The 25,487-nt window shown below is 36.8% G+C and overlaps 1 protein-coding gene across 1 annotated transcript in view; it reads left to right on the top strand.

Moving 5' to 3' along the window:
* Positions 1 to 19,296, top strand: part of LOC119469446 (protein CC2D2B-like) — a gene marked incomplete at its 3' end in the record, with an annotated part of 36,301 nt that extends 17,005 nt beyond the window's left edge. The window contains exons 3-8 of the mRNA XM_037734713.1: positions 5,000 to 5,097; positions 11,184 to 11,324; positions 12,892 to 13,000; positions 13,193 to 13,305; positions 15,778 to 15,955; positions 19,146 to 19,296. Coding sequence (XP_037590641.1) covers positions 5,000 to 5,097; positions 11,184 to 11,324; positions 12,892 to 13,000; positions 13,193 to 13,305; positions 15,778 to 15,955; positions 19,146 to 19,296 — 790 coding nt within the window. The remainder of the gene's footprint in view (positions 1 to 4,999; positions 5,098 to 11,183; positions 11,325 to 12,891; positions 13,001 to 13,192; positions 13,306 to 15,777; positions 15,956 to 19,145) is intronic.
* Positions 19,297 to 25,487: the final 6,191 nt, after the last annotated feature.

The following is a 25,487-nucleotide window of genomic DNA, read 5'->3' as shown; positions in this document are numbered from 1 at the left end:
AATGAAGTATTTTAATTAAAATATTAGAAATCTTGGTTCTCATTACAAACGTGAAGAGTCTTGGTCTGAAGATGATTAATCCAAATAGTAATCTAATGACATAATGATGTCATTAGAAGGGTATATGGGTATATGGAGGGGTATATGAAGTCTGAAGAGAAATAGAAGGAGTACCCACTGATTACTTTTACAGACTTGTGGTTCATTTAAACTCTCTGCTGGATTTCTGCTACATGAGCATTTTGTTAACTAGCATTCTCTTGAGAAAGGTATTTTGATAGTATGTCTCATTCAACTAATGAATACATTTGAAATAAAATACACACTAAAGTATTTAATGAAACATTCAATACTGATGGAGTCACAAAGCCATCTCAATAAACTGGACATGAACTACACCTTCATAAATATCTGCTTTTTTTTTTGAGACGGAGCCTTGCTCTGTCACCCAGGATGGAGTACAGTGGCATGATCTTGGCTCACTGCAACATCTGCCTCCCAGGTTCAAGCGATCCTCCTGCCTCAACCTCCTTAGTATTGGGACTACAGGTTCCCACCACCACATGTGGCTAATTTTTCTATTTTTAGTAGAGACGGGGTTTCGACATGTTGGCCAGTGTGATCTCGAACTCCTGATCTCAGGTGATCTGCCTGCTTTGGTCTCCCAAAGTGCTGGGATTACATGCATGAGCCACCATTGCCCAGCCAATATCTGCTTTTTAAAATATATGTTTAAAACCCACATAACTTAATCTATTTTTTTAAGGTTTTTGAGACAAAGTCTTACACAGGCTGCAATGCAGTGGCTCAGTGACGGCTCACTGCAGCCTCTGCCTCCCAGGCTCACACTAGCCTCTCACTTCAGCCTCCCGAGTAGCTGGAACTACAGGTGTGCACCATACCCAGCTAATGTTTTTTTTTTTTTTTCATAGAGACAGGCTTTTGCCATGTTGCCCAGGTTGCTCTTGAACTCCTGGGCTCAAGAGATTTGCCTGCCTCAGCCTCCTTAAATGTTGGGATTACAGGTATGAGCCACCATGCCCAGCCGGGAGTTAATCTATTTGATTTGATGTAGCAATTGTGTAGGAGAACTTAATAAATGAACACCCCATATTAGCAATATCATAATATTTCCTAAAGTAAATGTTGAATATTCTTTTAGTGAAATATAGCCATTTTTTAAATGAATGAAAGAAACAACTTAGATTAAGAGGCAGGTCATTTAAAAAGTGATTTGATTTACAGATTACTACTTTACAAATTTTTTTCCCAACAATATTATAGAATCTTTAAAGTCTCATCTAGCAATATCAATTTCAGTTTATTAGAGTGCCATCTATTAAAGCATATATAGACTCTAGGTTTATGCTTCATGTATATGCATGGCTCTCTGCATAAAATAAAAACTTTTGGGATTATTATTTGCAACATGTTTCAGTATTATTATTGTATTAGGAGCCAAAGGTAATTTCTTAGCAGATTTTTACTTTTTAAAAATTTATTCTCTTATGTGAATATAAACGTTTTATCTGATCTCCCAGTAATTGTAAAAAGATAACTGCGGTGGAAGTGTGCATAATATTCTCTTCTGAGGTGGAGAGGAGCAGTGGGGAAGGGAAGAAAAGGCCAGGTGTGCAGAGCATGTCCATTGGTCTCCCACCAAAAGATTAATTTCTTAAACATGGATAATTTAGTCCCTGGGTGTGAAATGTATGGCTTTGCCTGTTCCTAGTATGTTCAAACCAATTCATAGTGGAGGACTCATTGGCACCAAGGAGTTCTTAAACTGAAATATGCTCCTTTATATGAATATGAATTCCACTTAAAGAACAAAGAGGGATGTTGCAGATAGTATGTGAGGAGAAAGGATGCTCAGCTCTGCTGGCTTCTGCTCTTTTTTCCTCTAGCTTTAACAGAATTATGCAGTAATACAGAAATACATTATCGCTGGAAAGGATTAATTGTTGAAGTGTCAAGATGTGAAAGCTGTACTTCATTCTTCGCCTCATGGTTCTCCTTTCCCTGTATTTCTATATATATGTATGTATGCCATGATTGTTTTTAACATAAATCGGATCTTACCATATGTATTATTTGGCAACTTGGTTTTTTTTTTTTTTTTTAGAGACAGCATCTTGTTATATTGCCCAGGTTATCAAATTCCTGGACTCAAGCAACCCTCCCACCTCAGCCTCCCAAGTAGGCGAGACTATAGGTGTGCACCACTATGCCCAGCTGGTTTTATAAAATTAATACTCTATCTTGGAACTTTTTATTTATCACCATATATATAAAGATCCATAATATAGGTTTATTGTAATATATTTAATCACTCCCATCCAATGACACTTAGGTCATTTCTTTATGATTCATAACGAAGCAGGGAATATCCTTGTACCTATATATTTGAGCACACATGTGAAAACTTCTAGAGGATAATTCTGTAGAAGTGAAGTTGCCTGGTCAAAGGTAAGGGTATATGCTTAAATTTTATGAGAAAGTGATAAAATGCCTTTCCCAAATGTTTTTCCAATTTGAATTTCCACTGGCAAGGCAGGACAGAGCTGACTTCCCAGAGCCTTCACCAATATTCAATATTTTTCTCTAGCTTTATCTTTAATTAATTCATGAGTTAAAAAAGAAAGTATATGCATATATATTCTAGATGCAAGTCCATAAAAGTAGTATGTCTTTTAAATATGTTTTGTATATTTTTGTCCTATTCTGTTACTTGCTTTTGAACTTTATTTATTTTATATTTTGGCAAACATTTTAAATTGAAAAAATTTCTTTTTTGGGAAAGGTCTCACTCTGTCACCCAGACTGGAGTGCAGTGTTGCAGTTGTAACTCACTGCACCCTTTAAGTACCAGGCTCAAGTGATGTTCTTAGTCAGCCTCCCAAGTAGCTGGGACTACAGGTACATGCCACCAACTCCCAGGTCATTTAAAAAGATTTTTTTAGATACAAGGTCCTGCTGTGTTGCCAGGATGGCCTCTAAATCTTGGCCTCAAGCAATCCTCCTACCTCAGCTTCCTCTGTTGTTGGGATTACCGGTGTGAGCCACTGACCTTGGCAAGAATTTTACATTTTTATAAGTTCAAATCTGTTAATCTTTTCCCTTGTGAATTTTAGATTTTTTTGTTGCTTCCTAACACCTTCTCTACCTCAAGTTTATCAATTAGCATATTTTGGTTACAATTCATAGAAAACTTCATCTAAGTTACTTCAGACAATAAGGAAAAGGCATTACCTCCTATTGTCCAAGTTAGGGCAGCTCTAGGTTTGGTTAATTTGGTGTCTTGACAATATTATCAACAAGCCTTTTCTGTCCTTCTCTTCATCTTCAGCAAGTCGACTTGGGGTTAGCGCCACTCATGGAAGCTAACCAAGTGGCTGCTCCAGCTCAAGGCATGCTGGCCAGACACACAATATGCAGCATGGTGTCTCACATTGAGAGCCTTCTCCAATCTCTCCTGCCCTGCAGCAGATTTCCTCTAATATCTCATTGACTAGAAATATTTCACCATTTATTGGCAAGAATAAAATTGCTGCAAATAGCTACACTAATCAGTTTACCTCAAAAAAACATGGAAAATGATTGAGCAATTGAACAAACTTGGTGTTCTGCCAATGAAGAAAAATGATCCTTTAAGGGCAATGAATAGTGTCTGAAAGACCAAAATTATAAAGACTTCCTTTTATATATCCTTGTGGTATATATTATATATGTATTTGTGTATGTGTATATATATGGATGTGTGTATATATGTGTGTGTGTCAATGACATATGTGTATGTAACTTCTAGCCTTTTATTCTATGTAGAGTTTATCTCTGTGTCTCAAGTGAGACTGGGCTCCAACTCCACTCCTTCTCCCAAAAGATTAGCCTAATATCCAAATACCATCATTTATTTCTCTATTGACTTATAATACTAACTTTATCCTATACCAGCCATACATATTTATTAATATATAGGTTTGTTTGAGGACTGTCTGTTCCTTATATGATATATTGGTCTAGTTCTGTCCTGTTTCATTACCATATTTAATTATTAAATTATATATCATACCTAATTAATTATTAAATTATATATCATAAGACAAGTGCTTCCTCATTGTTGTTCTTTTCTAGAATGTTTTTGGATACCCCATAGATTTTGTCTTCCATATTAGCCTTAGAATTAGCTTGTCACCTTCTATTTTTAGAATGCTGTTACCATCTTTATTGTGAGTATGTTGTACTGTTACATTAATTTTGAAAGAAATTTGATCCTCATAAAAATTGAGTTTCCTCTTCCAGGAATATAGTTTGTTTTCCTGTTTGTTTAGGTCTTCTCATATGTCTTCCAGTAAAAGTTTATATCAATTGACTCTAGGCTTGAAATTCCCACAAACTACCCCCACTGTGACAGACTTCTCCTTTATGTGTTTTAGGGCCTAGTTTCCTCCAATTCTGTTGTTCTATGGATGTTACTGTTTTGTACCTTCTTCAGCATATCTTGTTCTCTTGATTTTATCTTTCTTGTTTTCCTATGTTATGCACTTATTCTTTCATGGAAGGACATAGATAAAGATAGTTATCAATATATGTATATAGATATGGATGTGATTATGGCAATGGATATGGATAAAGAGACATATATTTTTATGTAACTATGGGATTTTAGGTGGAAGATAAGATTGATACCTGTGCTCAATATGCCTTCTTGATCTAATGGCATTCCTTTATATCAATTGATTAATTGATAGTCTAGTAATGTTCAAAATACTAGATGTTATTAGATACTAAATTGATGTTTATTGCCTAAATAGATATTGAGGCTCTTCTCAGTTATTTCCCAAGGTGCTTATATAAAATATATTGTGGAAGATAAGCCAATAATGCACACAAAGTTATACATTTGTTCTGCTGCTGCACATACCTTAACCTGCAGGTGAGTTGGAGTAATGGTAACAGGCAGATAAAATATACCAAAGAGCTCTTTTCTTTGTTATAGCTGAAAGCACTGACAGATGCTACTAAATTATCAAATGAAAATTCAGAAATAAACCGGCTGACCAGAAAATCTTTACAAGATTATAATTGGCAAATAAGGTAGGTTTTGAGCCATTCATGTTCATCAAGCATTCATTAAGTAACTTCTTTAGACAAAGTACTGTACTTGCTAAGGAAAATAAAGAAAAGTACACAATTCCTACTTTTTAGGATATTGCAGAAATGATTTCAATCTTTTTTAAGACTCATGTTTGCATAAAAATATTTCACAGGGGTGCCACGTGAAAGTAGTTATAGTTTTAACATCCACTGATTTTTTAAAATGTTGAACAACTATGAGTTCATGAGTACTTTGAAATTGACTTGGATTATATTGATCTGAAGTGTTAATATATATTTGAGAATTAGTGCACATTTTACATATATGCAAGATATTAATTCAGTCTAAAGACAATATTTCATAAGCAGTAGATATAAGGACCCCTGTAAAAAATATGGTCTGCAAGTTGGGGGCCATCGGCTTATAGACTGGAAAGCGAAGTTATGAAGTATGAAATAACTGGAAAGGTAATTCCAGGACAAAACATATTCATGTGTCACAGAATCTCCAAAAGCAGGAAAATTCACTGGAAGGTATTCATAATCAGATGACAACCTTCATTCAGATTTCTGACATGAATTTATACTACTTATTTAGCCTAAAATCTCAGATTTAGAACTTAACTTAAAATAGTCACAGATTGGCAGTGGCATCAAACAACTGGCAAATAAAATGTATATTTTTTTTCTGGAAGAGCACAATTTTAATCCTAGCTCTGAGATTATTCAAAGATATAACATTCTAAGGAACATGAGCTTATAGTTTACAACCTCTTCTATCACACACACACAGACAGCATGAATAAGAGCCAGTAGAAATAACAGAAGACTCATGCAAGCAAAAGCTTTAGATAATAGATTTATCAAATACAGAAAACAACATAACTTTGTTTAATACAATTTTAAAAGAAAAGCTTGAAAATATGATCTACAAACAAGATATAGTAAATTACTTAGTACTTCTTGAGCTATTTTTATATAAGAAGAACCAAAGAGAATTTATAGAAATGAAAAACATAAAATGAACATTTAAACATTCAGTGGAAGCAGTTTCTAAGAAGATGGAAGAGGAAGAAGCACCAAGAATTCATCTCCCTTCCTAGACAACAGTTGTACTGGCAGAGAATCCATCTGATGTAACTGCAGTTGTCCCTCAGTATCCGCAAGGGATTGGTTTCAGGACCTGCTACAGACACCAAAATTCATGGATGTTCAAATCTCTTGTATAAAATGGCATAGTATTTGCATATAACCTATGCATATCCTCCCATATACTTTAAATCATTTCCAGATTACTTGTAATACCCACCACAGTGTAAATGCTATTACATAGTTGTTCTACTGTGTTTATTCACATTATTTTTTACTCCTGTTATTTTTATCGGCTTTTTAAAAACTTTTAAATCTGAGATTGGTTAATCTGAAGATGCAGAACTCATGGATATGAAAAGCCTGTATTTTGGAACTCTGGAGTCTATTGAAGGCTTGCAACATCCAGAGGAAGACTTGGGTGGTAAATTTGAGTTAATTTTGGTCAATGTCAGCTTTTAGCACAGTATCAGCTATTCCCCCACCCCTGCCCCTCAGCCCCATGGCAGGCAGCTGTGCACATGTTACTGGAGTAACCCACACATAGTTTTCAGGAGCCAAGGTAAGCAAAAAAGGACCTTCTGCTACAAATAATGGGGACCTGTGTTCTGATCACTGCTTACTTCTAATCACAGAGGTGCAGTGAGTGGGGAACCATTATTGTTGCACTTTTCCCCATTGTTGCAAGCCCCTCTATCTTAGATAAAGTGACTTCCAGGGGATTGAAAAGGCTGGAGCCCCTTCTCCTCCCCTTCATTTTTCCTTTTTCCTCTTTTGGGAGCCAGATATTAAAGACTAGGACATTTAAAGGCAACTGCATATACAGGGAAAATTAGAAAGTGACCACCCATGCCCAGGGAAAGGTAAAGACTCAGAAAAGAACTGGGAGGACCCTATGTTTATACCTCAGACTGATCCTGGGCACAGAGACAGCTGACAATGATTTTTCTAAAAAATAACAATAACAAGCTGGGCGTGGTGGCTCACTCCTGTAATCCCAGCACTTTGGGAGGCCAAGGCGGGCAGATCATGAGGTCAAGAGATCAAGACTATTCTGGCCAATATAGTGAAACCCTGTCTTTACTAAAAATACAAAAAAAATTAGCCGGATGTGGTGGTGTGTGCTTGTAGTCCCAGCTATTTCAGAGGCTAAGGTGGAAGAATCACTTGAACTGAGAGGTGGAGGTTGCAGAGAGCCTAGATTGTGCCACTGCACTCCAGCCTGGTGGCAGAGTGAGACTTTGTCTCAAAAATAATAAATAAATACATAAAAATAACAAACATACAGCAAGTCCTGGGAAAGGAGGACAAAGTGATTTCTAGAGTTACCACATTATTAGATTCAAATATCCAGTTTTCAACACAAAAAAACACAGTTATACAAAGAAACAGGAAGGTATGGACAACTCAAAGGAAAAGAATAAATCAACAGAAACTGTGCCAGAAAAAACCTACTAGACAAAGACCCACTAGATAAAGACTTTAAAACAACTGTCTTAAAGATGCTCAAAGAACTAAAGAAAGATGTCAAGAAAGTCAAGAAAACCATACATTAAACCATGCATACACCAAATAGGCCAGGTGTGGTAGCTCCAAGCCTGTAATCCCAGCACTTTGAGAGGCTGAGGTCAGCAGATTGTTTGAGGCCAGGAGTTCAAGACTAGCCTGGCTAACATGGTAAAACCCTGTCTGTACTAAAAATACAAAAATTAGCCAGCTATTATGGTGTGCACCTGCAGTCTCAGCTACTCAGGAGGCTGAGGTGGGAGAATTGTTTGAACCTGAGAGGCAGAGCTTGTAGTGAGCTGAAATTGTGCCTCTGCACTCCAGCCTGGGTGACAGAGTGAGACTCTGTCTCTAAATAAATAAATAACACATAAGCAAAATGGAAGTAACAATAAAGAGATAGAAAATTGAAAAAAAGAATAAAGCTGAAAAGTATAACTGAAATGAAAAAGTCACTAGAGAGAAATGCAAACAGAGCCTGAGAGACCTGTGGAACACCATTAAGTGGACCAACATACTCATTGCAGGAAATTCAAAAGGAGAAGATGGAGAGAAGGAAAATAAATTGGGATAAAGGCTAAGAGGAATGAAATAATAAAGAGACAGAAATTAATAATAAAACTATAATAGAGAAAATCAGTACATTCAAATGTTGAATAACAATTGATAAACTCTGGGAAAGCTGATCAAGGGGAAAAAGTGAAACAGCGCAAATATACAATGTCAGGAAAGAAAAGGAACATTACTATAGATGCTGTATGTTTTAAATAACTTTATGCTAAAGAATGTAAACATTTATATGGAGAAGACAAATCTACACAAAATACAACTAACCAGAACATATTCAAGAAGTGAAAGACAAAGAAGAAAAAACAAAACTTAAGTTTAAGTCAATAAATGTTAAAGAAATCAAAACATTAATTTGAAATCTTTCTGCAAAAAAACCCCCCAGGCTCAAATGACTAGAGTACTTTCTAGAAAATTTAAAGCAGTGGGTCTCAAAGTATGGTCCCCAGACCAGCATCATCAGCTTCACTGGTGAATTTGTTAGAAATGCAAATTATCAGGTCTGCCACAGACCACTGAATCAGAAGCTCTACAGGTAGAGCCTGGCAGTCTGTGTTTAGCAAGCCCTCCAGGTGATTCTGATGAACAAAAAATGTTTCACAACCTTTTATTTAAAGATAACTACTATTCTTCACAAACTGTTTCCAACAAAAGAAAAAGAGGCTACATTTTCAGCTCATTTAATGAGGTCATCACATCCTTGAAATTAAAACCTGGCAACCATATAAAAATATTGCAACTGAATTTCATCCATGAACATAGAAACTCATGTGCTAAACAGAATTTTATCAAATAATACGTTATAACCAAATTGGGATTATTTCAGGAATACAAGGATGGTTTAACATTAGAAATTAGTGTAATTTAACATACTAATACAATGTGTTTGCAAAGTTATGAAACATAGAAGAAACTTTAAAAAAACTGTATGTTACTTAAATATTCTAAAAATATGCTTACTAGCCTATCAGGCAAAGTACCTCTAAACTTCAAGCAATGTTCTAATTGTTAACCTGAAAAAAGTGTAATAAATACATCATACAATTTCCAGAAAAATCTGGAAATACATGGAGAAAAGTGTATTTATTTTATTATTTCCTGATTAATAATTTGATCCACTGCTTTCAGTTTAGAGATGCTTCATTCAAATAGGTGTCAGGAGGTTGAAGAAAAATTGAGCATATGAAGACCCAGAGCACTTAAGCAGTTTTCTTAAGTAAGTGGAAGAACCACGGTTAACACTGGGTTTGTTGGCTCCCAAGTATCTTGCTTTTCTTTCTACTGTGTCACATTTCTAATAGCACTTACTCAAAATGACCACACCTTTAAGTATTCTTGTTTCACACTTCAGCTACATGAGTGGATTGGGAGGCAATGTAGGCTTACAAAAAATGTTGGTAACATTTACAATATACACCTGTCATCCCACAGTATCCTGAAACTTGAAATCACATGGGGAAACAGACATTGAAAAACTTATTAAAAGTGTGATGAATATTTAAAAGGAAAAGCATGAAGGGCTATAAGAAAATTTAATTTTGTTGTGGGGGTATTCAAACAAGGCTGTACTGAAGAAGTGATATAAACTGAGTTTTGAAATACGTATTTTCTTTTCTTTTTTTTTCCTTTTTTTTGAGACAGGGTCTCCCTCTGTCACCCAGCCTGGAGTGCAGTGGCACAATCACGGCTCACTGCAGTCTCAACCTTCTGGGCTCAAGTGGTCCTCCTACCTCAGTCTTCTGAATTAGCTGGGACTGGAAGTGTGCACCACCATGCCCAGCTAATTTTTGTAGAGACAGGTTTTCGCCATGTTACCCAGGCTGGTTTTGAACTTCTGGGCTCAAGTGATCCACCTGACCTTGGCCTCTAAAATGCTGAGATTATAGGCATGCACCACCATGCTCGGCCTTGAAATGCATATTTTCTATCTTCATGCACTTTAACTAAAAAAGAATCCCTCCCCAGCCCTTTGTTAGATTGACTCAAACTCAATGGTGTTGGGCTACTACCATCCTTTCCCATCAAACCTTTTGAGATTTTGGCATCCTAAATCTAAGCCAATCCCTCATTAGTGGCTTTGGAACCATCCAGGTAAAACTTAGGTGGCAAAATAAAAGTTGTGGGAGCGCCAAAGTATTGGAAGGGACATGCACCAGCTGGTTTGCATCTTCTTTTTTGTAAATAGTGAAGTGCCAACCAGAAATTAACTAAATGCTGAATAGATAGCAAGTGCAATTATCAAAACATATGGGCTTTCTACCCCCTTTCTTTTATTACTGCTTTCTTCCACTATTGCTCTTCTCTTTTTGGTACTTCAGAATCTTGTGGAGTTCTGGCAGGGCTCAGTGGCTCATGCTTGTAATCCCGGCACTTTAGGAGGCCCAGGTAGGCAGATCGCTTGAGGTCAGAAGTTTGGGACCAGGCTGGCCAACATGGTAAAACCCATTGCTACTAAAAATACAAAAATTAGCCAGACACGGTGGCACATTCCTGGGGTCCCAGCTACTTGGGAGGCTGAGGCAGGAAGTTGCTTGAACCTGTGAGGTGGAGATGGCAGTGAGCTGATATCATGCCACAGAGCTCCAGCCTGGGCAACAGAGCAAGACTCTGTCTCAAAAATGAAAAAAAAAAAAAATCTTGTAGAGTTCTAGCTGGGATATTTCCTTTCTCAGGAGCATTTGCAAATTTTAGTAGGGCACTTTTGAATACTGAAAAACCTTTAAGTCATAAAGGAATGAATTTCTAATGGAATTGCCATGGGTAACATAAAATATAGTAAGATGGGGGGTTCAGATGTGTATAAAATGAAAAAAGAAGGTGGGGAGAGAGTTCACAAGAGTTATTGCAATACATTCTTCCATGCCACTTTTGAAGGCTTTTAGTTCTAATCCACTGACAAATTTTTGCTGGCATTTTTGTTGTAGTAATACAAAACAGCTCTATGACTTAGAAAGGGGAAAGGACCTCTCCCTACTACACAGTATATTACGAACTTGGAAACAGATTAAATCTCTTCGACAGCAGCAAGGGTTTACGAGCACCCCAATAAAGTTACAGGTTCAGAGGTGAGTGGCTGCTCTATTTGCTCTTATTGGTCTCCTAAGGAACTGCTCATGAATAACGGAATTCACAGTGACTAGGAAGACATCTAGAAGCTAGGCAACTATTCCAGGTAGTCAACTAAGAATTTGTATCTTAAATATATGAACATATATGTTGTTGGCAGAGTCTGAGTTTTGTCCTCTCGCTCTCTTCCCTGGACAGCATGAACTTCACCACTCGCTATACCTTCTCCACCAACTATCAGTCCCTGGGCTCTATCCAGGTGCCCAGCTACAGCGCCCGGCTGGTCAGCAGCATGGCCAGTGTCTATGCAGGCTCCAGGAGCTCTGCCAGGATCTCCGTGCCCCAGTCCACCTGCTTCCAGGGCAGCATGGGGTCCAGGGGCCTTGCTGTGGGGATGGCTGGGGGTCTGGCGGGAATGGGAGACATCCAGAATGAGAAGGAGACCATATAAAGCCTAAATGACCACCTGGCCTCCTACCTGGACAGAGTGAGAAGCCTGGAAACTGAGAACCAGAAGCTGGAGAGCAAAATCCAGAAGCGCCTGGAGAAGAAGGGATCCCAGGTCAGAGACTGGAGCCATTAATTCAAGACCATCGAGGACCTGAGAGCTCGTATCTTTGCAAATGCTGTGGACAATGCTCACATCGTTCTGCAGATTGACAGTGCCCATCTTGCTGCTGATGACTTTTATTTCTTTTGGGTATATGCGTGGAATTGCTGGGTCACATGGTAACTCTGTAGTTAACATTTTTGAGGAACTGCCAAACTGTTTTCCAAAATAGCTGCACCATTTTACATTCCCAACAGAGCATATAATATTTTACCAAAGGATTTCCTTCTTAAATGATTAAAATGGAAAACAAAACCTTATACTGAAAACAATAAACTTTTACACTATCAGAAAAACTTGACTCCTAGATCAATAATTTTCTGAAGCTGTTCAGGTAACTGGGATTTTATTGAACTACTAATAAAAGGGGAATAATAGTACTTCATAGGGTTGTGATAATTAAATCAGTTCATATGTGTAAAGTACTTACACTATTGGCACACACTTAGTAAATACTATATAAGGATTAGCTAGTAGTAGTAGCAGCAGTAGTGGCAATAGTGCTAATGCCATGAGCTGTTTACTGTTTATGCATAAACACCAACTATGATTCACTACTTGATATCACCCTGATCACCTGCTCAAGTTCTCACAGCTTAAAAAATATGAGAGGAAGAAAAATGAGAGAAAATAGGGTATGTGTCCCTTAATTTCTATCTCCCCATTCCCCTGTTACTTATTCTCACCAAAGGAAAGGTTTCTTGATACCTTTAGAAAGGACTGTAAACACCAATGATAAATTTACTGAGCAGGGAGAAATTTGTGCAAGCTAAGAACAAATTTATAAAGTCTTTTAAAATATTTATCAAATTGGTAATTTCCTCAGAATGTAAAATTACTTGTAACAGATTGTGTGTGTGTGAGTGTGTGTGTGTGTGTGTGTTGGCAAAAACTCAAACAACTCTCAAATACCTCCATTATTTCTGCTTTCAATAATTCTATTTATTATTAATTAGGATAAAAATAAATAAATGTGATGAACAAGAACAAGAACAAATCTCAGAAATATCTGAAACTGAGAAGAAAACTGAAGGAAAAGAACTTAAGAATGGGAAAAAGCAAGAGGTATTTATATTGCAAAATAACATTAAACTCAACTAGTTATAATATTTCATTTTTTGGTAGAATGCAAAATCTTGGTATTTCTAACAGTTATCCAACAAAATGACAAATACAAGAAATAAATGAATTTTAAGAATAAATGTCCCACACAAGGGATGTACATGGTAAATTATATATTTACTTTTTGATTTCTAGAGGCTCTCATATCTAGTTCCAGACGAAACAGAAATTGAAAGAATGAAGCAAATTACCTTGAGGCCACAACTTTCTTTCACTGCAGAATTAACAAGCTTATCCAAGTGTTCATTGTAAGCATGTTTAAAGAATTATTTTTTTTATTATATATTGTCTATTAATTGTATTGTTTTTAATATTAAAGTGGGATTTCTTGAGTGAGTATCATATGCCAGGCACTGTAAGTTTTTAAAAACTCATTTTCACATTTCATTGTCATCATAGCTCTATGGAGTTCCATATTATCCTCATCTTAAAGAAGGAATGTAGCTTATAGGAAATGAAATTGCCCAGGTTCACACATCTAATACATGACTGAGGTGGGACATAAATCAGTTTGGTTTTCTATAGAAACTATGGTATCTTCACTGCTAGAGTTCATATATTGATATGTTGTTGGGGGAGCAGTTTGCTATGGTAGTAATTTTTGTTCAGGTATATATAGGTGAGATATAAAGCCACTGTAAAAAGTAATATACCATTGCCTTTGCTTGTTAAAGGAGCTCTGGTTCTCATAAAAACTATTTCACATCAAGAGGGCCCTCTGAACAATTTTCTTTGACATTATGAACTTCTTTACTTCCCAGTTGTGATTTCTTCCTTGAGCTATAATGTTTCTCTCTATGCCTAGAACGTTATGCAAAAACAAACATCATAGGTAACCCATTTCTCCATCTACTAGGCCTATGGATCCCATCTCCCTTAAAGAGGATATGGCAGAGTACCAGGTCTAATTTTTCAACATCTCTATCCCATGGCACACTTGGTACCAGTCCATCTTTGATTATTGGGAATGTGCATCATTTAGCAGTGTTGGAACATAGTGGGTATTCAATAAATGTTTACATTTATTAAGTGAATGATTGGATGATTACATTAACAATGAACCTAACGAGTAGCAGACACAAAGTCACAATTATCACCACCCACTTTCTGACCAGAGAAGTGCAGCAGTGGAGAAATCCTTTATTTGTTCTGTACCTACTTCCAGAAAGGGCCTGAGATCTTTTATTATATAGGACACCCATATAAAAAGACCGTCTAAATAAGGGTAAGAATACAGGAGCCATAAAATGAAAGTTGGACGGAGAGAGAAGAAAGGAGGAAGAACATATTTGTGCTGGGAAACCTAGACTAAAATTTAGTAGAAGTCAAGGCAAAAAGACATATGATGTTTTATGTATTTGCAGAGCCATTACTATCTGATAGCATTGCTGTCATCTATTTAAAACACACAATTGAATAAAAACTGATTCTCCAGAAAAGAATAATATGTTGATATAGAGGATAGAAGTGAAAAGAATACAGAGATTAGAGAAGAATTTTAAAAAGTTTATAGGTAAAGAGAAAGTCAAGATATCCTGAAGATAAATGTAATCCTTAATCAATGAATTTTTATAATCAATTCATGAACTCATTGTTAAAACTACTTTTAGAGGACAACAGAAAGGGTAACTTTTACTTAGATATTTCTTGAAAGGTGACTGGGAATATGGTTGAAGGAGGCCAAAAGGGAAATAAGAAGAATAGGTAATCTTTTGTGCCCTAACTCTCTGAGAAGTTTACAGAGACGGACAGGTAATAGGGCAGGAACATACTGGGCCCACAGGGTGATTAGATTGGGTAGCAGAAAGGGATTTTATGTTTCAACTTAGGGTTTATCTTCCACCCAGCCTTCTCCCTTCTAAAAAAGAGGGTCAAGTCTTAAATATCACTAGGTCAGTTCTCTTGCAGCTAAGAAGATATTCAATAAATGTTGATTGAGTGAATTAATGAATGAATGGAAAACTCTAGGAGTTTATATATATATATATATATATACACACACATACATATACATATATATGTATGTATTTTATTGTACTTTAGACTCTAGGAGTTTTATATCAGTCAAGGGATCAACTTATGCTTCAACAAGTGTTTCCCCCAGGGAAGTAACCTGGCTTGCTCCTTTGATCTTTGGGTTCAAAGATAGGGTGACATTCCCACTGTCCTGGAGAAAAGGAGTACACAGCCTAAAGCTTACAATGATTTACAAAGACCTTTAAGAGGACACAGCAAGCCTGTTGCCTTAGAGCCACATCTTTGAAGTTATTGGCAGTATGGTGTGTGGAGGGTTGTGTGTTTGTGTATGTAATCTATGTGCATGTCTTTTTAAAGTTAGGAAATATTTTTAAATTCTTTATTCAACTTCTCCTACCCATTCCCAAGTCCCTCAGTTTTTTCCTCTCATAAGACATCTGGTAGATAAGTGCTGTAATCTCTTTAAATTGTAATTTAGTAATGTAATAGCTGAATGATTTACAGTACCTTGATTTTAGTTCTTCTATTTTTGAGTACATATTTTGAGTACATTTCTTTCATTAAAAACATTTGACTGGGAATAAATTTTTATCCACATGTAGACAAGTGTTATTTGATATAAAGATAACATTTGTCCTCTGAAATTATATTCTGTTTAACATGATAATATACATTTTGAAAGAACAATATTTTATATCTGTTCTACTCCTTAAGGGTGATTTAAAGGTTTGTTTAATTTTTAGGCATGAACAAAAGAGGCGAGCCAAAATTCAAAAGCTCAAATACTTTATTAAAATATTCTACAACAATAAACAGGTTTCTTGTACTTCAATATCTCCCCTACAGTTTGATTTTAAAGTCACGTTTCAGCAAATTTTCAATATTCAGTTAATATATTGGCCTGAAGTGATTTGCTTGGAGGTATGCCATTGTCATTTACTTTTGTATCTTATTTTATGCCATACATAATTTAAAATTTTTTGTTAGCTATGATTTTATGTGATAAGTAATTTATTTGATGTTAAGAGATGGACAAATCTTTATGGATAGATGATAAGATATTTATAAATGTATAATTCATCAATAGTCTTTTATGCTGTAAGTACAAAGTTATTTGATTTGTAATGTTCCAAATACTCCTCTCATGCTAAAATTTCTTCATTCCTGGATGTGCAGCACTACTCTTCATTTGCAATGAGGTAGAAAAGTTCTGTTTAAAATATAATGAGTAGCATAGCTATTTTAAGTGTTGAATGATTTCTATCAAACAGACTTCCACACCGCTGACTTGGTGGCTTCAGTCTCTTGCTGTATTTGTTTTTCCTCTTTTTTGGAAGTTAGATCCCTCTCAGAATCAGATGAAAGAATATACACACAAGAGATCCCCAGTCTCTGTCCAAAGATTCCACTGTAAGAACCACCACACTAATGGAAGAAGAAAATAGGATGATGGGGAAAAAATGAGAGACAGCGTAGGAACCTAGACAAGAAGTCTTGATGACTAATGTCAAGGTTAAACTTGAAGCTGGATCTGAATAAAAAGTTAAGAGGGAATAAAGATTTGTGTGTAGGAAGTGGGGGTGCTTGAGGAGTAGGGAGAGAATTATAGTTACACATATAAATCAAATTATTTTATAATGTGTAGAATAATTTTGTTCTCTTCCTGATAGATGTTCTCTTCATTATTCATGTATTCAAGTTTCCACCATCTTACAGTGTCCCTCTGTTGAAATTCCTGCATTAAAAATATGCCAGCTTTTCACACTGAATTCCTAATACCAAAAAAAAAAAAAAAAAAGAGGCCTATACTTTCCTACTGTTGTACCTAAAGTACATGGCGATATAATAATCCAATCACTCAAAGTTTAAAATCTGCCTCCCCAAATAGTGTATTTTGACTCCTTTATTATTCTATCGCTTAGCGTATGAGCCTAACAAACTAAGAGGCAGGGAGGGAGATGAATCTAGTTAGAAATGAATTCACCATTAGCAAGTGCAAAAATTGCAAAATAAATTGATATGCCCTGGCCTAACAGACTTTAACCTACATTTTAATTCATTTCTTTCTTTTCTTTTCGTTTCTTTTTTTTTTTTTTTTGAGACAGAGTCTCACTCTATTGCCCAGGCTGGAGTGCAGTGGCATAGTCCCGGCGCCACTGCAGCCTCTACCTCCCAGGTTCAAGCAGTTCTCCTTCCTCAGCCTCTCAAGTAGCTGGGAAACAGACACCTGCCACCACACCCAGCTAATTTTTGTATTTTTAGTAGAGACGGGGTTTCACCATGTTGTCCAGTCTGGTCTTGAACTCCTGACCTCAAGTGGTTCTGCCCACCTCGGCATCCCAAAGTGCTGGGATTACAGGCGTGGAACACCATGACCCGCCTTTAATTCATTTCTTACTACTCCTCTTTATTCATTCATCGTTTCAGCCAAACTGAGCTGCTTGTCTTTTGCCATACGTCCTTGTAATTTCCTACCTCTGAGCTTTTGTATGTGTAGTTTCCCCATTTAAAACACGCATTTTCACTCTTAACACTTTTAAGATGCTCAATCTCATCTGCACCATGGTGTTGACAGTTGTCATCAGGGGACAAGACTGGCTCCTGGGATCCCTCAACTGTTACAATTCTCTATCTTAGTACACTTACCGTGCTGTCCAGAAGTTGGTTTCCAGCCTGTAATCCAAGAACCTGGATTTGACAGTCCACTGAGAATGCATCCTACACACCCTAAGCAAATTCACAAGGTTGACCTGTAAATGCCAACTCAACATTTGAATATATTTATCAGTTCATTTTCTCTGAAAGTTAGCCAATTTACTGATTTACAATAAGAAACTTATTTCACAGAGCTACAACTCCTACAAACCTTTGTGCAGTAGGGATGCCTTCGTCAAAGGTACCAGTGTGGTGTCTTAAATTCTCTCTTGCAAGGAAGTATTTAGATAACCAGAAAAAAATAGGTGCCTCTTTGACTTCTCTTTTTCTTTAATTTCTTGGCTAATAAGTCATCACTTTTATTGGCATATTCTTTCTTATATTTCAAGGAGAAATTTTCCCCTCTGATTTCCTTCTTAGAGCACAATCACTGTTTTCCCATGCAGTGGCAACACAGCATGGATCAAAGTGAGGTTTTTTTAATTGAAAAAAGTTTGCTTAGGCTGAGTGTGGTAGCTCATGCCTGTAATCCTAGCACTTTGGGAGGCCAAGGCAAGTGGATCACCTGAGGTCAGGAGTTCGAGTTCAGCCTGGCCAAAATGATGAAACCCCATCTCTACTAAAAATACAAAAATTAGCCGAGCATGGTGGCAGGCACCTGTAGTCCCAGCTACTCAGGAAGCCAAGTCAGGAGAACCACTTGAATCTAGGAGGTGAAGGTTGCAGTAAGCTAAGATTGAGCCACTGCACTCCAGCCTGGGTGATAGAGCAAGACTTCGTCTCAAGCAAAAAAAAAAAAAAAAAATAGTAAGTTTGGCTTATAGTTATGGCAGTGAACTTAAATGGAATTGTAGTAAAAGCACATTCTATAGAATCAGAAGACCTGGGTTTAGCACTCAGTGAACCTCTATGGTACTGTCTACTCTGTACCCCCTTTTCCTTTCTTCTGGAGCTTTTCCACCCTCTCTGGCTTCCATGGCTTGTTTAACTCATCCTTGGATTTCATGAACCAATGACTCTACCTTTTTCCTAAGCAATTCAACTGGGTCTCAATCACTTATAATAAAAACAAACATATTTTCATATAGAGCTTCCATTTCCTGATTTATAAAATAAAAATAATGTTTATTTCCTATAATTACTATCAGATTTACATGAGATAAAGAATTGTTTAAGTGCTACACAAAATTAAGTTAGTATGGTATTATATGTACCTCAGATATGTATTCTCACAACTGTATTCATAATCCCTTGTATGAAGCCAGTAAAAGGCATTTCAAGGACATGACTGGCTACTTTTCTAATAATCATGTGGAGGAAATACTATAGAGCATTATTTATTTTATGGTCTGGTATTTTAAAATATGAATAAAAATATGTTGTTAAGGGTGCTTCTTTTTTCCTTTTTTCTATGTTGTATTTTAAGTGAGCTATCAACCATTTCTTTTATATTTAGGTTTATGAAAAAAGCAAAAGGACAAGCTTACTGGCCAAACTATATTTACCTTTACCTAACTACACAGAGGTGAAAGGTAAAAACATTTTGGAATATGTAGAGTTTAGCTCTGATAAGCTGGTCATGCCTGCCGATGGAGAAGTAGGAAGCAGTGAGTTTATTAAAAATATTATATTCTCCCTATTTTCTTCCTGAGTACCATATTCCTAAATGACCCTGGGTCATTCACATAAGTACAAAATCCTATATTTACAGCATTCTTTTTTTTTTTTTTTTTTTTTTTTTTTGAAAAATTTTTTCCCTTTTTTTTTTTTTTTTTTTTTTTTTTTTTTTTTGAGACAGAGTCTCAGCCAGGACAGAGTGTAGTGGCTCGATCTCAGTTCACTGCAACCTCCACTTCCCAGGTTCAAGCGATTCTCATGCCTCAGATGCCCGCCACCATGCCTGGCTAATTTTTATATTTTTAGTAGAGATGGGGTTTCACCATTTTAGCCAGGCTGGTCTCGAACTCCTGACCTCAGGTGATCTTCCCACATCAGCCTCCCAAAGTGCTGGGATTACAGGTGTGAGCCACTGTGCCTGACCCTGTATTTACAGTATTCTGTTAAAGTGAATTAAATTATTAATTCAGATGTTAAGCTAAATTGCTTAAAGCTTGTCTTGGGTCAGATTTTTGGGAAATTTCAAATGAGCAGTTAGCACCCGTGCTTTTTGTAGGCAAGGACAGAATGCTCTCTGGAAAGTGAGCTCTGCTTTTGAGTGGGCTGGCTGCTTTGCCTCTACCTCTCCTTTAGTGAACCTACAGGTGCTCGCGGACATATGGATTTATCTTTGAACTGTGTAGGAAAGGGTAGAAGAAAATGAGGGAGGGAAGGAAAGAGGGAGGGACAGAGAAAAGGAGAGAAGAAAGAAGGGATGTTTCTGTTCTTTGTTTTTCAATTGATTTTGCTCCTTTTATACTGTTAAATGTAAGTTAGCGTGTCTCTGAGAGCACTGTTGTTCCTCTCCTTCTCCCCATGATTCCTTTCTTTCATCTTCCTAGGGGTTTTGCAACTACTTGGGCCCATTTGGAGAAAAGTAAGGAAGTATGAACAAGTGAGCAAAGGGAAGAGAGGAGAAAAAGGGCAGAGAATGAGGAAAGAATGGAGTTTGCTTCAAGTCCAGATAAAGCAGAAAAATAGGCTATGGAGACATAGGAGAAAAGACTCAGGACTTGAAAAATTTAGGGAACACTGGTCACTCAACAAAAGTTTTAAGAAGTGTTGTTGGAGTCTTTGGAGATTAAGAGAGAAAAAGAGGAGATGCAGAAGACTCGGGAATGCAGGGAAAGAGGAGAAAGTGCAGCTTGCTGGCCTCTTATTCTACTGCCAGTGGTCCTTTCTTGCTGGAAGCCAGGCCCACAGAGAATGGTTAAGAAACCTCCAGACATAAAAGGAGGAAAAGCTTGATATTCACCTCTACATATTCATCTTAGTCTTTACCTTCTGTTTTGTAGTCCTTGAAGTATCGTAAAGAGGAGATGAGGGAGAGCACTCAGATAACAGTGGGGTTAGCACAGATCTTCCTTTGTGTTCTTAGAGTTCCACAAGTAAAAGTCAGAAAAGAAAAACCCACAATGTGCTCCAACTGCACTTAAAACAATTCATATGTTTTGAATGCCTTTTTTAAACAGATGTGCCTTTTCTTCCTGAGGGAAATGGAACTGAAGAACTCTGTCTTTTGACATCAGGAAAACTTAGCTATTCTCTATCATGGAGCTTAGATGAAAATGGTATTCCTCTGAAACCTATGTCACAGTCATTAAGATCTGCTTACTGCAGGTAATAAACTTTTGTCTTTGCAAAATAATGCCAGGTCTCAGCAAAGCATTATACAAAACATATTAACCTGTAAAAGAGAAAACTCAAGCAGCCACAGGAAGAATTTAGTTTATTTGAATGTTGATTTATCTTTTATTTAAATCACTCTACTAAGGCAGTATGTGTATTTATATGTAAGAGAATGTGTGCCTTCAATGCTTGGAATTATAGCCACATGGATGATGAGAGAGGCATTCCCAGAGTCCTTCGCTTGTAGGCAAACGTTGAGACTCCCAGGGACTTTATTTCTGGGGCCTGTATATCTCCCAAGTTATTCTGGATTAGCAAAGAATCATTTATGCATTACCATTCTTGGAGTTCCCAGAAGAGCTGGGGTTAATTATTTATAGGATTACTAGAAATAAGTACAGTAAATTCTATGAAAATGATGATAATACTGGCTTCCATAATGTGCTATGTTTGAGGGATATGGTAAATATAAAGGAACAAGTTTATTTCATCATTTAAAATAATGATAACAAAAAGATATCCTCTCTCCTCCCCATCTCCATATATTCAAACAGAAATAAAAAGCTACGTACAGCTCTATGGCATTTTAGAAAGGGCAAAACTATGGAGATAGTAGAAAGATTATTGGTTGCCAGAGGTTCTGGGGGTAAGGAAGGATGAACAGATGGAGCACACAGGATTTTTGGGGTAGTGAAACTATTTTGCATAATATTATCATGATGGATACATGTCATTATACAGTTGTCAAAACCCAGAGAATGTACAACACCAAGGGTGAACCCTAATGTAAACTATGGACTTTGGGTGACGATGATGTGTCAATGTAGGTTCATGGATTGTAAAAAAAGTACCACTGTGGCGTGGGATGTTGACAGCTGGGGAGGCTGTGTGTGTTTATGGGGATGGGGTACATGGGAACTCTCTGTGCCTTTTGCTCAATTTTGCTACAAATCTAAGACTTCTCTTAAAAATTATCTTTTAAAAACACTATAGTTTTGAAAATTGTTATATATAACTGGATTAAACAGAAAATCAAAACTAAAATTAGAGACTGTTTAAAAAATAACCAGGAGAACATTATGTATTAAAAAGATAGCATTTTGATGTGCTGTTGCATTTGGTTTGCCAGTATTATATTGAAGATTTTTGCATCGATGTTTATCATGGATATTGGCCTGAAGTTTTCTTTTTTAGTTGTGTCTCTGCCAGGTTTTGGTATCAGGATGATGTTGGTGTCATAAAATGAGTTAGGGAGGATTCCCTCTTTTTGTATTGTATGGAATAATTTCAGAAGGAATGGTTCCAGCTCCTCTTTATACATCTGGTAGAATTTGATTGTGAACCTGTCTGGACCTGGACTTTTTTTGGTCGGTAGGATATTAATTGCTGCCTCAACTTCAGACCTTGTTATTGGCCTCTTCAGGGTTTCAGCTTCTTACTGAATAGGTTTAGTCTTGGGAGGGTGCAAGTGTCCAGGAATTTATCGATTTCTTCCAGATTTACTGGTTTATGTGCATAGAGTTGTTTGTAGTAATCCCTGATGGTAGTTTGCATATCTGTGGAATCAGTGATGTTATACCCTTTATCATTTTTTATTGCATCTATTCAATTCTTCTCTCTTTTCTATTAGTCTGGCTATCAGTCTGTTTTGTTGATCTTTAAAAAAAACCCAGCTCCTGGGAGAAATGCTTGATGAAGGTGATGGGGGGATGGAGAAGCAAACCACCATGGCATGTGTGTACCTATGCAACAATCCTGCAAGATTCTGCACATGTACCCCAGAGCTTAAAATACAATTAAAAAAAAAAAAGAAGCAACATATGGCCAGAGTCATAGTAAGAGTTCATAAATGCTTTTCTTCAGTATATGAGAAATTGAGAGAGAAAAAACTAAATGGCAGTAGTGCAAGAAGATCATTGGTGTGGAGGAAACTGAAGTAGTGGGGGTAGTTTACTTACCAAGGAGTTTGACAATAAAAAAGATGCTAAAAAATAGGAGAAGACAAACGAATCAAGGGACAAATTTCTTGAAAGTTGGGGCAATATTTATCTTCTTAAAAGAAGTGATTACAAGTGATAAGCTTACAAAAGATTGAAATCAGCGGGGGGGAAAAGGCCCAATATATTGGAAAGAGTATGAGGTCCTAGAGTCAGGAAGGTATCAAACCAGAACCCAAGTGAAAAGCTATGGTTCTGGAAAAGAGAAACTTTCTCTTCCTCTACTCAGGGAAAGAGAGAGACATCACTGTGAAGACAGAAATGGAACTTTGATGGATGTCCTTGTTTTGCTAAGTAAATGAGGTCATCTTAGAGACCTGGAGAAGGGCATCTTAAGAGCAAATCTTACAGTTATTAAAGATAATTCATTTTGGAGCCAGTGAAACAGTTTTTAATACCCAGAACTACTATTTTGTTATATCTCTTAATATTTCTTTAGCATGGTCTCCACAGCAGCTATTCCTAATCTTTGCCTCATCATAATATTCTTTGCATTTTTCTTGGAGTGAGATGTTTGTCCTCCTTACTCTGAGGCCAACTTTTATGCAGGTAATTTGGAACTTTTTGTCTTTTACAATTCTACTGATGCATTTATATCTTTTTCTTCCATTATCTTCAACTTGTCCATCTCCCTAGGCCGTTAGTCTTTTGTACCCAAAAGCCTTCTTTGCATTAAAACAAACAAGCAAAAACTCAAGCACCTGATTAAATCCTGAAACCCATTTTGGCTAGTTCTTCCTATGCGTAGCCTACTGACCTGCATACATTCCTCCACTTTCTGCTCACACAGTCCCTTCCTAAACCTACCCACTTGTGACCTAAGGTTACCAGCAAGTCTTCAAGCCATATTCATTGGCCTGTCCTCATTGTCTTACAATTCCTATTACTTGGAAACCCAAGCTTACAAAAGACAGAAAGCAGTACTATGCAAAAGTGTGACAAATGACAGGTTTCAGCAAGAAGTAAACTGCAAGAGAGGTTTTCAAAGTCCAGGGCCCTCTCTAAGTCAAACTTTACAATTAAAGGAAGTTACAGAATTTTCCCACAGTTCTTTTGTGACGTCAAGGACTGCCTCTGAGCAGTAGTTCTAGGAATTGGGATGGGTGCTCCAGAAGGCAGGACTGACTTGTGGGAGTCAGAGAATGCAGCCAAAGAAGAGCTGAAAGACAGCTTTGTTATTCACTCATTTACTTACTCAACTACTGACTGAACTGAAGATAAAGCAGTGAACCAAAAGAGAGTCTCAGCAAGCTTTAGTGCTGTAATACCACATTAAACACATCTCAGCTGGGTGCGGTGGCTCACGCCTATAATCCCAGCAATTCTGGAGGCTGAGGCGATGGATCACCTGAGGTCAGGAGTTCGAGACCAGCCTGGCCAACATAGTGAAACCCCATCTCTACTAAAAATACAAAAATTAGCTGGGCATGGTAGCATGTGCCTGTTGTCCCAGCTACCTGGGAGGCTAAGGCAAGAGAATCACTTGAACCTGGGAAGCGGTGGTTGCAGTGAGCCAAGATTGTGCCATTGCACTCCAGCCTGGGTGACAGAACGAGACTCTGTCTCAACAAACAAAAAACAAAACAAAACAAAAACAAAAAACCCCACACCTCTCCAATCTCTATGACCATTGTCCGGAGTTTTCATTTTTAAACATAAAACCGTTTTTCTTACACTCACTAATGAAATTTTTAACATAGTTAATTGACTTCTATGTTTACCTCTATTTCTTATTTCTCATCCTTCATTCTCGATTTACTTTTTGTGCTGAAAGCATGCTCCTTTAATGATTCTTTCAGTTAGTTTCTATGCGTAGCAAATTTCTTTAACCTTTCTAGATCTAAAAGTGTCTTTATTTTGTCCTCATTCTTAAGTAATAGTTTAGGTGAGTAGAAATTTTGAGGATGTTATATATTTTTTTCTTAGCACTTTGAAGCTGTTAGAGAACTGCATTATTTTCTGGGATTTATCATGCTGTTTTTAAGTCCCCTGTTGGTCTAAATGTTGGGCTTTTATAGGGTATATTTTCCCTCTGATAATGTTGAAATTTTTCACTTAATTCAGAGACAGAAAGTGGAATAAAGGTTACTAGGGATGGTGAAGGGAGAAATGGGAGTTATTGTTTAATGTGTACAGAGTTTTAGTTTGGGATGAAGAAAAAAATTCTGGAAATAGGTAGTGATGATGGTTGCACAGTACCGTGAATATACTTAATACTACTGAATTTACACTTTAAAATGATGGTAAATTTTATATTATGTGTATTTTACCTTTATAAAAAAGGAAGAAATTGCCATTTGAGCCATGCAAAATATTTTGCTTTATCCTTAAAGTACTGAAATTTTACTATACATGTGTGGATTTACTATTATTCTTTTTCCTGCTTAGCAGAATAAATTTCGTTTACAGACTCACGTCTTTCAACAATTACAGAAACTTCTCAGCCACTATTTATTCAAATATTACTTCTTCACCATTCCCACTCTTCTCTCCTTCTGGACTTTTTTTTTTTTTTT

Source organism: Cebus imitator, unplaced genomic scaffold (genome assembly GCF_001604975.1).
Source record: "Cebus imitator isolate Cc_AM_T3 unplaced genomic scaffold, Cebus_imitator-1.0 Scaffold656, whole genome shotgun sequence".
In the NCBI taxonomy this organism is placed as follows: domain Eukaryota; kingdom Metazoa; phylum Chordata; class Mammalia; order Primates; family Cebidae; genus Cebus; species Cebus imitator.
This window is presented reverse-complemented; position numbering and strand designations above follow the sequence as displayed.